The 12,774-nt window shown below is 46.6% G+C and overlaps 1 protein-coding gene across 5 annotated transcripts in view; it reads right to left on the minus strand.

Moving 5' to 3' along the window:
• The window catches only part of ZFAND6 (zinc finger AN1-type containing 6), an 81,045-nt gene that overhangs the window by 25,553 nt on the left and 42,718 nt on the right, over nt 1-12,774 (minus strand). For all 5 annotated transcript variants that reach the window (XM_063142560.1, XM_063142565.1, XM_063142563.1 and 2 more), the window contains exons 2-4: nt 11,431-11,601; nt 5,403-5,514; nt 3,869-3,975 (exon numbers count right to left, since the gene is read on the minus strand). In XM_063142560.1, coding sequence (XP_062998630.1) covers nt 3,869-3,975; nt 5,403-5,514; nt 11,431-11,584 — 373 coding nt within the window. In that variant the 5' untranslated portion in view covers nt 11,585-11,601. The remainder of the gene's footprint in view (nt 1-3,868; nt 3,976-5,402; nt 5,515-11,430; nt 11,602-12,774) is intronic.

The following is a 12,774-nucleotide window of genomic DNA, read 5'->3' on the forward strand; positions in this document are numbered from 1 at the left end:
GTTAAATGCTGTTAAAATGCTGTTAAAAATGCCTGGGAGAAGAGAAAAGTCTTGACCTGGCGCCGAAAAGATAACAATGTTGGCGCCAGGCGAGCCTCATCGGGGAGATCATTCCACAGTCGGGGGGCCACCACTGAAAAGGCCCTCTCCCTTGTTGCCATCCTCCGAGCTTCCCTCGGAGTAGGCACTCGGAGGTGGACCTTAGATGTTGAGCGCAGTGTACGGGTAGGTTCATGTCGGGAGAGGCGTTCCATCATGTATTTTGGTTCCAAGACATGTAGGGCTTTATAGGTTAAGACCAGCACCTTGAATTGGGCTCGGAAACATATAGTCAGCCAATGCAAACGGGCCAGAATCGGTGTTACATGCTCAAACCTCCCTGTTCCAGCTATCAATCTGGCCGCCACATTTTGCACAAGCTGCAGCTTCCGGACCGTCTTCAAAGGCTGCCCCATGTAGAGGGCATTGCAGTAATCTAATTTGGAAGTTACCAGAGTATGGACAACTGAAGCTAGGTTATCCCTGTCCAGATAGGGGCGTAGCTGGGCCACCAACCGAAGTTGGTAGAAAGCACTCCGTGCCACCGAGGCCACCTGAGCCTCAAGTGACAAAGATGGTTCTAGGAGAACCCCCAAGTTCTGCTGAATTCCTTGCTAGCTGATCCTTTGTTAACGTTGGCCCTGCTCACCAGTATCCACAAGAGAGCTTCGGCTAAGGGGCGTTATATAAATGTAATAACGAAAGAGAAAACACGCACAGCCCACTCTAGCAAACATTCTATCAAGCCAAGAAGCCCTCATACATTTAAGGCACCCTCTCTACCCACACCAGAAGTGGATTTTGTGAAATCCATTCTGTCTGCATTTTGTGGATTATCAGGTGCCTTTCATTCCGTCATCCGCTCATTGACAGAATCAGGTTTCGCCCAATTTCTGGAATTCGTACATCTTTTTTGTTTTTTAATCCATTTTTTTAATTACAAGTTTCAACGAAACAAAACAATCATAACAAAACGTTTGAAAGAGCGGTAAAAAGGCACCATTCATGAACGGACTTATATTGGGATATCTGGTCTGCCTTTACTGATGTTTGTGTGTAATTTATTCCTTATTCAAAAAAAAATTTTTTAGAATGTTGTAATACTTGAAATGGAAGCCTATAAAGTATGCAGTCACACTTGATTGAATTTGTACGAATTTGCACAAAGTCATACTTTGGGAAAATGCGCAGATCTCCCCAAAATGAAAACATCACCCCAAAAATGTGCAAATCCCCCCCATCCTCATTTTCATGCCTTAGCCTAGAATTGCACATTTTCGGCCAGTGGTTTTTCTAATGTATTTTTCTACAACTAAATTTGAGTAACATTCCGAAAAGTTTTTTAAAAAAGAAAAGTCTGCTGATCCATGGAATCCAAGCAAATCAGGAAAAGACGGCCCACTGCAAAATCTGAACGCATTTGATTCCATTGAGGATTTCTGTAATATCCCTTAGCTCAAGGCCAACGGCTAAAGTTCCATTCAAGGGAAGGACTATAACTCAGTGGTTGAGAACAGGATTTGAATGCAGACAGTCCTGGGATCAATCATTGGTTACTCCAGTTAAAAAGCGGTCACCCAGCAGCTGATTGGAAAGACCCTCTTCTAGACAGCTTCTGCCAATCTGATTATACAAGATAACCTGAGTAGGAGAAGTAAGAACATCAGAAGTGCCCTGCTGGAACAGACCAATGGTCCATCTAGTCCAGCACTCTGTTCACACAGGAGTCAACCAGGGACCCACAAGAAGGACATGGTGCAACAGCACCCTCCCACCCATGAACCCCAGCTACTGGTGTACACAGGCTTTCTGCCTCTGATACAAATAGTCTGACCTGGGATAATGCACTTCGGTTTGCATATCTGGGAAACTAACGGCCCAGATGGCAAATACTAAAAGTCTGTTATTTACCCTAAAAAAGTGTTACCCCACCAAAAGCATTCATAACAGTGCACCAATACAAAGAGGAAGGAAAATGGAAGAGCCAACATGAGAATCTGTACGAAAAAGAAGAAGAACCCTTGCTATGTTCTAATGCAGCCACTCCCAATCTGGTGCCCTGCAGATCTATTGGGACTACAGCTCCTATCATCCCCAACCAGCCCATGCTGGCTGGGGTTGGTGGAAATCGTAGCCCAACAGATTGGACGGCTGCCAGGTTGGGAGAGGCTGAACTAATGAGAGGAGCTCAAGAGAAAAGGAAAGAAAAAGAGAATTTGGCTCTGTACTCCAGGTCACATGGCAGCTTGGGTATTACTGTGAGTTATCTAAAGGCCCTAGCTGCTGAATGCATGACCAGGACCTAGCTTAACTTGCAAGCCATCTGCAAACAGCTCTCACCAAAGCATAGATAAGTATATTCTGACGGATCACCCATTAAAATACGGGCCGAGTAAAGCTGTGCTTAAATCATAATGGTGTGCCTTTATTTTTATTTTTTAAAAAAAGAGCAGCTGTGTCTGTCCCTTTGTATTTTGGAAACACTCAGATAACCCCATGCACCCATAACAACAGAGTAAATTGCACTGAGCACAAGGTACTGAACTGAATCTATCCAGAACTTGAAATGAAGTGCATTATGTTTTTAGAAGCACGTCAAGACTCTTTTTGCCTGCCTCTCTGCCTTTTATCTATGTCCGAAGGGCACAGAGATCACCCAACATCCATCAAGAAAAGTTTAGTTCTACAACTGGATAAGGCCACTTTAAAAGAAGAATTTCCTAGAAGTTAATTACTGTTTAAAAAACCAAAACATACACAAAACAGGAATCCAGTGTTAAAGACGAGCAAACCTATTGTGGTAAGAGGAGGACAGGAGTTGGCATAAGCCTACAAAAGCTCATGCCATAATACAATTATTAGCCTTTAAAGTATTTTGGGACTCTTGTTTGAAACAGAAGACTAACGCAGCTACTTTTGGAGACCTCTGTTATGTACATCACAATTGAGAGAAAGCCTGGAGGCCTCTTAGAGTTTGTTGCAGAATTCAACAACCTTGGTGATGAACTAATTGGCATCCTGGCACCCTCCAGGAGTTTTGGACTCCCAGAAACCATCACTAGTGTTCAGGGCTTATGGGAGTTGTAGTCCAAAATATCTGGAGGGCACTCACTTGCCTACCCTCGATTGAATAAAACCTAGATATATCACACCTGTTTGTGGAGCTATATGACAGAACAAGTGAATTCCAGTTGAGTGGAACAAATCAAGTTTGGGTTTACACAAAATAAATTGGATGTCTTAAAATACTGACGGTTGTGACGTTAATCTGGATATAGAAATGTTTAGTATAGGACTGATTATAGCCAGATATAAATGCATTATGATTTCGGAATCAAAAGCTGCAGGTAGGCAAATGGTGAGATTTGCTTCTCATTAGCCTGACTCTGAAATGGATAAGATTAGTTTTCTGGTGGTATAGATTGAACTATTTACCTCTTTCCAAAAAGTGGTAAAAAATAAGAAAAATCCGGAGATAGAGATGTCGCCTTCTGCCATCTGTGACAACCCTCTCCCGCAAGTAAATTAAGATTCCCTTCTCTGTAGGGCATGCGTGATCATTTGCAGGCTCAGGAGGACACTTCACAGAACAAATATGCACCTTGTCCGCAACTAAGGTGCACGGTTAAAGTCACCAGGCACCGTCACATCAGCGCTGCCTGTTGCGGATTCTTTGACAACTGGCATTGCGGAATTATTGCCTAATCGGGAAATAAATCAAACGGGAACGACACTTCTGCTGTTGTCCTTTGGTGGTCTATGAGCAAACACAAATCAAGCGAGTAACACAAAAGGACAACGAAGGCATCCAACTGGTTCTCATACTAACCTTGCACATCTTCTCGTTCAGGTCCTGTTTTATCCACTACGTCTGTACATTCCACTTCGCACGTTGCTACGGATTCCGCTAAGAGTGACGATGGGCTTGAGACAGGGCTATAATAATAATGATGATAGTATTTACTTCTCTTACCCGCCTCTCCATTTTGATCAAGGCGGGGAACAACAGTAGGTATAAAATACATAAAATACTGATTAAAAACATAGTATACGTTGTTAAAACATCCTAAAAGACATCCTAAAAGCATCCTAAAATTCCACTAGAAGGCAAGGGGGGTAACGTTTGTTCAGAAACTGGTTCAGGTTTTGCTCTATGTTCAGTACAGAAACTGCTGTAACAGCCGACGACCATCAGGCAGAGTGGAAGGGGTGGAGAGGGTCAAGCATGTCCCAAGCTGTGCAGGGGGGGGCGCGTATAAGTGAAAAGATACTTGGGTAATGGTACCACAGACCAGCCCTTTGAATTGGGTTGAGAGATGGACTGGGAGTTCGTGAAGCTGCTTCAATACAGGTGAGACACGGACCCAGTTTCTGGACCAACTTCAAAGGCAGATGAAGTTTTTTTACAGCTCAATGCTTAATATATAAGATGGATGGACTTGCGTGTGCAGACTCACATAGCATGGGGTAGGGGGGGAATAATAATAAAAGTCCTGGCTAAGACTGCATTCCTCCCAAGGTCTTTAGGGTCATGAAGGAAGACCTGCAACAAAGTGTTGCAGTGCTTCCTCGCCTCCCAACAGGAGCGCTCCTGTTCAGGGTTCCAGTTAGTCAATGCCTTCCTCCAGGATACACCATTCCATTTCCTCCGATTTCCCTTCTCCAACTAAACCCAACATTTCATGGCTACTTAGCATGCTCTGTCCCCATTGGGGTATAGGTTTTTTGGGGGGAGGGGGGCATGTTTAAAAAGATTTTTGGGTACTTCTGCAACCCTTGGGTATGCTTCTCAGTGGCCTTGATTTGGCTGCATCGCCTCTGTCACTCAAAGCCTACATTTGTTATTAGAACGAATTATATAGGCTGGTGGGTTCCTCTCCTATTGGGGCTTTTTACATACATTCATCGTAAGAATGCTACTATAGGCAAATGTGGCATAGCAGATCCAATCCCTAAAAAGGAAATTGCTCTGATTCATGCAGTTTGCCATCCCATTCCCAAATACAGTGATAAAGGCTAGATAAAGGGTATAAAGGAAGTTCAAATCATATCCAAAGAATTGTTAATTTGGCAAGGTTTACCTTTTCTCCCTCTGCTTTATAGAGGTATTAAAGTGCACTGATAACTGTTGGGGCACATTACACATTCCATATATCGCTTTGTGTTACTCCATATTATCCAAAATACCACAAGAAATGTCATTGTGTGTCCTATGTTGTATAAATGCACAAGAGGGATGTAGCATTGCCATGATAGGATTGTAACGATTTGATACATGGAGTAGGTCTGGCCAACATTACAGTAACATGTGCATGTAGACTTTGGAACACACACACACACACACACACACAGGCAAGTTTTACCTTGGTTGCATAGGTGGTACAGTTGTCGAGTCTAGTGTTGATGGAGCGTCCTGGATGGTGCCTTCAGTGCATTGAACTGGTAAAGATTCAGCTAGGCTATTAACAGAAGTTGCTGAAAGAAGAGGTGCTAACGTTAAGACAGCATTTGGCCATATTAGAAGGGTAGGTAGGTGGGTAGGCTTGATCCTGCACCCTTAAGGTTGGAGGAGACGTTCACGATGATTTCAACAGGACAACCCCCAGTTCTGCGATGCTCACTGCCAATGGTCAAGGGATGTGACGTTAACGAAGTGGCACAAGATGCACACCGAGGGCCTAGCTAGAAGTGATGCTCAATCCTTGCCTTTAATGTGCAGGTTAAGGGTGGGCACTAATTATCAGCATCACATAAATGGTGGCGCAAAAATTAAACCCTTTCCTCTCTTTCTGCAGAAAACCACTCCTCCGAAGCAGCTTTATGTACTGGGAGATAACTCCTCATGACATCCCCCTCCACTGCTAATGCAAACCTCATCATTACCTGCCCACTCCCCGGCCAGGTGTGCGCGCCGAGTTTTCTTTCTTTTTTAAAAATGCGCACATTAAAGGCAATCTGAGGCCCTCCAGATGCATTGGCCATGCTGGCTAGGAATGAGTAGGAGTTGAATCCAACATACTTAGAGGGCACCAGGTTGGGGAAGGCTAGCAATGACACATTTAATGTCACCTCCAATTTGGCCCCAAGAGATGGTATAGTACTTAAGGCAGCTTTCCCAGAACCCGGTGCCCTCCAGATGTTTTTAACAACAACTCCCAGCACTGCTGACTCTTGGCCATGATGGCATGGGCCGATGGGTGTCAGTCCAAAACATCTGGCGGGCGCCTTGCAGGGGAAGGCTGAGTTTCAGTTTTGGACTAGGACCGACACTGGCGAAGGACTGTAGCACCTTGAAGTTGACCGTCCCAATGATAGCAGGCACCGGCTCAGTTCAGACAACACATTTCTCAATAGTGGTTTTAGAACTCCACAGTGAAGTTTCTACACCACCATTGAGAAATGCGTTGTCTGGAGAGACAACTCCACACAATGATGTAGGTTTTTTGGGGAAAACATTCCACGCAGAATATCCATGCTGTGCAGAGGACAGTTCCTGCACAACCGTTGTGTTGCGTGTTGGGCACCGTGGAGTTTTCCATTGCGTTGCGTTGACTTTTCTCACTGGCTACAGAGTTCCCTGGCAAGAGCGGCAAAAAGAGGGAGTGACGCTCTAGGAGAGCTGTTGGGATTGGTTTGCTTTTCAGCAACGGATGTTGGGATACCATTGGGAGGACTGCGGGAGGAGAGAGGGTGGAGGAACTGTCAATCAAATGTCACGACACCAGGGTAGCCCACAGTCATACAATGGTGGAGTTAGAACATGTTGTGTGGGGAGTCCCCCCTAAAAACCCAATCGCTGAGTGGAGTTTTCACAGTCTTTCCCCACTATGATGAGAAGTATTTCTATTTAAATTATAGTTGTTGTTTTTCTAAATATACATTTATAGTTCTACACCTATAGATTAACATATGCAAATACGTGTCTTTTTTTGGTGGGGCTGCGGATGGGAAGGAGAGGTAGCCATTCGCTACTTTAAAACAGAAAGGAATCAGTCTCGGTCCAACTCTGCCCTGCAGGGAACAAGCATGGCCTTCACGGAAACAATAAAATAAATAACTTAAAAGCAAAAGGTTTACGAAACGGTGGGAAATAGCTTCAAGGCAGGGTGTGTATTTGTTTCGCACTGGCACTCAAGTCACCGATCCAGGCCATACATGAGCTCATCATTGCCCTCTTCATGGGCAGAAGCAGAACTCTTGGGGAAGTGTACGTGGTTTACAGTGCGGACAGTCTCGGGTTCAATCCCAGGCACTTCCTGTTTAAAAGGACCAGGCAGCAGATGATGGAGAAGACGTCTACCGGGGAGCTACTGCCAGTTTGAGTAAAGAATTCTGAACTATATGAGCAAATAGTCTGATGTGGTATAGAAGGCAGCTTTCTAAATGCCAGTGGAGGAGAACAGCAAGGTTAAGGGGATGCAAGATAAGCCATTGTGCACTTCATGCCATCTTCAGACTGCCAAATGAACGTCACTGCTGCAAAGTGAATGTCGCTGCTTTTTTAAATTTTTCCCAGTGGTTTGGATGAGTTGCTTGTGCTTCAGTCACCAAGGCAATCAATTGAGTTCAGACAGCCTAGACCCCGGGTGAATATAAACCCCATCTGGCAAAGAGTCCTTTGAAATCCGGGAATGCTTGAGGAAACTGCCCATGCAGGAGTCAACAGAGCAATGTATTGTTCACTACGAAATCTCCGATCCAAATAGCTTCATCCACAAATAACTAGGTTATTTGGCCTTAGGCAAACCACGATTCTCCGAGATCGAAACTCTCCCCATCTGCAATACTAATAGTAGCCTACCTTAAAGGGCTGGTGTAAGGATTAATGCTTCGAAAGCTTGAGAAGTGCACGCTAAATATTATAGCATCTCTAGAGCAGGAGGAACAATACTCACCCACCTCTATAGGAGAAAGACCTGACTTAGTAAGATGGCTGTGCCGCCCAGTGGTTGCAGAGGGAGAGGAAAAGGGGGGGGCAGGAGGTTGATTTTTAGTCCCATTGCAGAAAAGACGGGGTTTGTGTGTTCAAGTAGGATCAAAAGCCTTTGGGATAACTCCCTAGTCCCAAAAGCTAACTGTAATTAAGCCGAGATGGTCTTCCTATGATAGGTCAAGACCATTTCAATCAGACAGGCCTTTGACCCATTACACAGACCTGTTTTATCGGCTGCTCCTGCTGCATTTAACCATCTCCTTTCACATGCTTGCTTTTATAAACTGTTTTGATATTTTATAGGATTCTTTTAATTTGTATTGTAGTGTATTCTTTTTTAGCTGCCTTGGGCAGTTTGAAAAGGCGCTGTGTATGTGTACACACACACACACACACACACACACAATTAATAAATACAGGCTAAACTAGAAAGTATATTAAATAGGATGCAGCTGATCCTAACCATTATTTTTTACCTTAAATGGAGCACACGGGACCCCAATCTGTACTGGGACCACTGTGTGTGGGTAGGAGAGGTTTAAGTCTTCCCACCCACCCAGTTTTCTCATAAATTCAAACACCACCCCCACCATCACCACCCGCCAACCCGCAGGGACTGAGAAAAAGGAGAAAAGAAGTTTTATTGGTGACAATTCCACACACACACCACCTTTTTTAAGCCCACATGGCTGGGGGCAAGTTTAGGGGGAAATTTGCTGGGTGGGAAAGTTTTGGCTATTCGGCAGTATAAAGATGCAATAAATAAATAAATAAATAAATAAAAGTAAAATTTTAAACCTTCCCTACCCAGTTCTGGTGGTCTGGATCCAGACTGGGGCCTGCCATGCTTACTTCACGGTTAAAAAAATAATAAGAATCACCTGTACAGTACATATTTAATGTCACATCTAGTTTATCCCTAAGTGGAACAGAAATAATAGCATCTTCTGCCTCTGTGCCCATTGTGTCTAGTTTTCAACTGTATGCCAGTTGGGGCAGGGACCCGTTGCTCATGGCTGAGTCTGAATCAGAATCTGGCCCTTTCCGGTTTAGGTCCAATAATTATGTTCAGCCTTCCGCACCCTAGTGGCTTCCAGAGGTGCTGGGCTGCAACTTCCGGACATCAAGCAACCCAACTGTCACTGCAGAGGCCACCAGTGAGGGAGGAAGCAGCAGCCAGGCACCTCTCCACCGTGCCTGGGTCCAGCTCCAGCTGAGAGCCCCCTCCCTCCAGCTGCCAACTGTCTCTGAAGAGGCTACCAGTGAGAGAGGAAGCAGCAGCCAGGCACCTCTCCACCGTGCCTGCGTCCAGCTCCAGCTGAGAGCCCCCTCCCTCCTGCTGCCAACTGTCTCTGCAGAGGCCACCAGTGAGGGAGGAAGCAGCAGCTAGGCACCTCTCCATCGTGCCTGGGTCCAGCTCCAGCTGAGAGACCCCTCCCTCCTGCTGCCAACTGTCTCTGCAGAGGCCACCAGTGAGGGAGGAAGCAGCAGCTAGGCACCTCTCCATCGTGCCTGGGTCCAGCTCCAGCTGAGAGACCCCTCCCTCCTGCTGCCAACTGTCTCTGCAGAGGCCACCAGTGAGGGAGGAAGCAGCAGCCAGGCACCTCTCCACCGTGCCTGGGTCCAGCTCCAGCTGAGAGACCCCTCCCTCCTGCTGCCAACTGTCTCTGCAGAGGCCACCAGTGAGGGAGGAAGCAGCGGCCAGGCACCTTTCCCCCCTGCCTGGGTCCAGCTCCAGCTGAGAGCCCCCTCCCTCCTGCTACCAACTGTCTCTGCAGAGGCCACCAGTGAGGGAGGAAGCAGCAGCCAGGCACCTCTCCATCGTGCCTGGGTCCAGCTCCAGCTGAGAGCCCCCTCCCTCCTGCTACCAACTGTCTCTGGAGAGGCCACCAGTGAGGGAGGAAGCAGCAGCCAGGCACCTCTCCACCGTGCCTGGGTCCAGCTCCAGCTGAGAGCCCCCTCCCTCCTGCTACCAACTGTCTCTGGAGAGGCCAGCAGTGAGGGAGGAAGCAGCGGCCAGGCACCTCTCCACCGTGCCTGGGTCCAGCTCCAGCTGAGAGCCCCCTCCCTCCTGCTGTCAACTGTAACTGTCTATATCTATAGCTGCCGCTGGGCACACCAAAGTTATTACCCTTTACCAAAAAGGAAACACAACCCACAAGAGTGATGCTTTAATAGCACTGGCAAAAAAAGAAAGGTGTGAAAGCCGTTTATGCACAATGTTCCATTTCACAGCTGAATCATAATCTATATGGCGATACTACAGGCCCCACACCATTAGTCATAGTTGCAACCTCTCCTCCTCCTCCTCCCCTCCATCTCTCTCACCCTCTGCCTAGCAGCTGCTGGAGGCAAGAGGGAGGAAGCAGCTCTGTTAACCTGACTCATTCTACATACGTACCCTGAGCGAGAATCCCAACGGCCAGCTCCTTAGGTGGGTAACAAGACCCACCCGCTCCACTTTGCCCCATGGAGCTGTGCATTTCAGCAGCGCCAGCTGCAGGTTGTGGAGGGCCCCATGTGCAAGACCCCCTTGGCGAGTTTTGCCTTTCAACCCCCATTGTCAACACCAGCTGCTGTTCAGACAACACGCCAAGCCACGGTTAGGCCGTTAACCCTTTTGCAGCAAGTGGCGAACGAGCGCGTCGAAACCATGGTTATGTAGCCACCACGGTTAGGAACGGTTCACACGGCACATTAAGTCATGGTTTGTACGACACGCTAAGCCGTAATGTTTAGCTGAAAATGCTGAACTATCGTGGTTCAGTGTGTTGTCTGAACAGGGCCCCTCTCTTTCTCATCCTTGTTGCCACTTGCTTGTGGGGCAGGTGGAGAGCTTGTGAGCAAGAAGGCAGCGGCATCTCCTGTTCCTCCTCCTCATTTGGGCCTGAGACAGAGGTAAACAAGGCTGAAGAGGAGGAGCAACTCCAGGGAGCTCTTTTCAATGGGCCCCTACTGGGTTGTGGGCCCTTCGCATGTGCCCAACCATGCTGACCTTGACGCCGGCTTTGCATCGAGGAAGGAAATAACAAGCCAGCCTTGCTGAAAATACCAGCTCTATCAGACTGCTCCCTCAACTGTTACCCCCACCAGTCATTCCAGCAGGCTGCAGGAGATGGGGAGCAGGGCCACTCCGCCAGCCCCACTGAAAACCCAGGTCCACCAGGCCCCACCTACTCCCTGGACTATTTCCAGTGGGTCATACTAAGAATGGCTAATTTGTTTTACAAGAATTGATGCCTGGGTTGGAATTTTTTCCTCTTCCCTCTCCAAACGCCTTTCCTTTTGCATTGTGTCTTTTTATACTGTAACCCTGCAGCCCAGAACCATCTGGTTTTTCAGTGACTGTACTGAAGTTGCTCCTTCGAGAATCTTTTTGGTTGAGCAGTGGGGTAAATCTCTTTCAGTAAACAAGCAAAAACAAGTCAATCCGACACCTGTTGGCGATCTACGCTTACCTGATGGGCTAATTCTACCATTACTACCATTCTGCCGTTGAAGATGTTCTTTATAGCATACTGAACACATGCCGTTTGTACGAGGGTTTCCATAAAATCCGCATCCAGTGGAACAAAGCATAGGCACTTGGCTATGGTTGGTTTCTTGAGCCATGTTCCTTTTCTAGTGACCTGGGAAACAAGGGACAAGTTGTTCAGTGACTTCGGACCAACCATGCCTTTGCATTCATGACACTTCACACTTACACAACCTGAGCCCAGCATATCCAAGAGACTGGCATTGGGTGCAAAAAGGGGACCCAAAGGGGTAGAAGGTGCTGTCTAGCAGGCAAGCAGAGCCAAGGACATTTCTTTTAGCCTGCCTTTACTTGTGGATAAGAAGACAAGCATGTTCAGTAAGTGAAGTAGTAGTAGTGGTTTTATTCTGTTAGAAGGCTGGCCTGATTTGCTATGCTGTTTTTGTTTTGTTTTGATTTCTGACCTCTTAGCCCGGGGCGCTATTTGCTTATGTCTGAGTAAAGTGTGCCAAGTCCTTCACTTTCTGGATTTAGTCTGCTTTATTCAGCCACAACTGCTAGCATAATTAGCATATTGTTACTTGCCCCAAGGCCCTTGGAATAGGGCAGACTGTTAAGACCAATTATATAAATTGGTAAAATTCTCCATTGAGATCACATACATGCTCATACTGAGAGACTAATGCAAATTGGACCATGCACAGGGGCAGCCGGCAGCCATTTTCTTGAGGAGGAAGAAAGGGCAGCAGCTGTCTTTAAAGAATGCCTGGAAACTTCAACTGGTCCAAAAAGCAGTGGTTAGACTGCTATCTGGGACCCAAAGATTGGAGCATACTACTTTATCTTTCATCTACCTCACTGGCTGCCTATTTGTTTCTGGGATGAAGTTAAAGTGCTGGTTTTAAAGCCCTTAACAGGGTTGGCACACTTTACTCAGGGACTACCTGCTTCTGCATGAACCTGCCTGACAATTAAACCAACATCTGAAACTCTGCTCTCAATCTTGCCCCTATGGAACATTAAACAGACAGGTATTCTAGACAGGGCCTTTTCAGCAGCGGCCCCAAGACTGTGGAATTCCTTCCCAGTGGACATCTGCCAGGCCCCTTCTTGCAGAAGCTACCCCAAAGACCTTTCTGTTTCAGAGTGCCTCCCTCCCCCACCCCCACCCCCATGGATTCTTTTTCCTGCCAGTCTGCTGTGGTCTGCTTTTAATCTGCTACTGGTTTTTAAAAATGATTTTGCTTTTACAGTTGATTATTTTAGATCTGAATTGTTGCCTTTTGTTCTTTATTTTAATCTTTGTAAGCTGCTTTGTATGTTTTTA

Source organism: Elgaria multicarinata, chromosome 16 (assembly GCF_023053635.1).
Source record: "Elgaria multicarinata webbii isolate HBS135686 ecotype San Diego chromosome 16, rElgMul1.1.pri, whole genome shotgun sequence".
In the NCBI taxonomy this organism is placed as follows: Eukaryota; Metazoa; Chordata; class Lepidosauria; order Squamata; family Anguidae; genus Elgaria; species Elgaria multicarinata.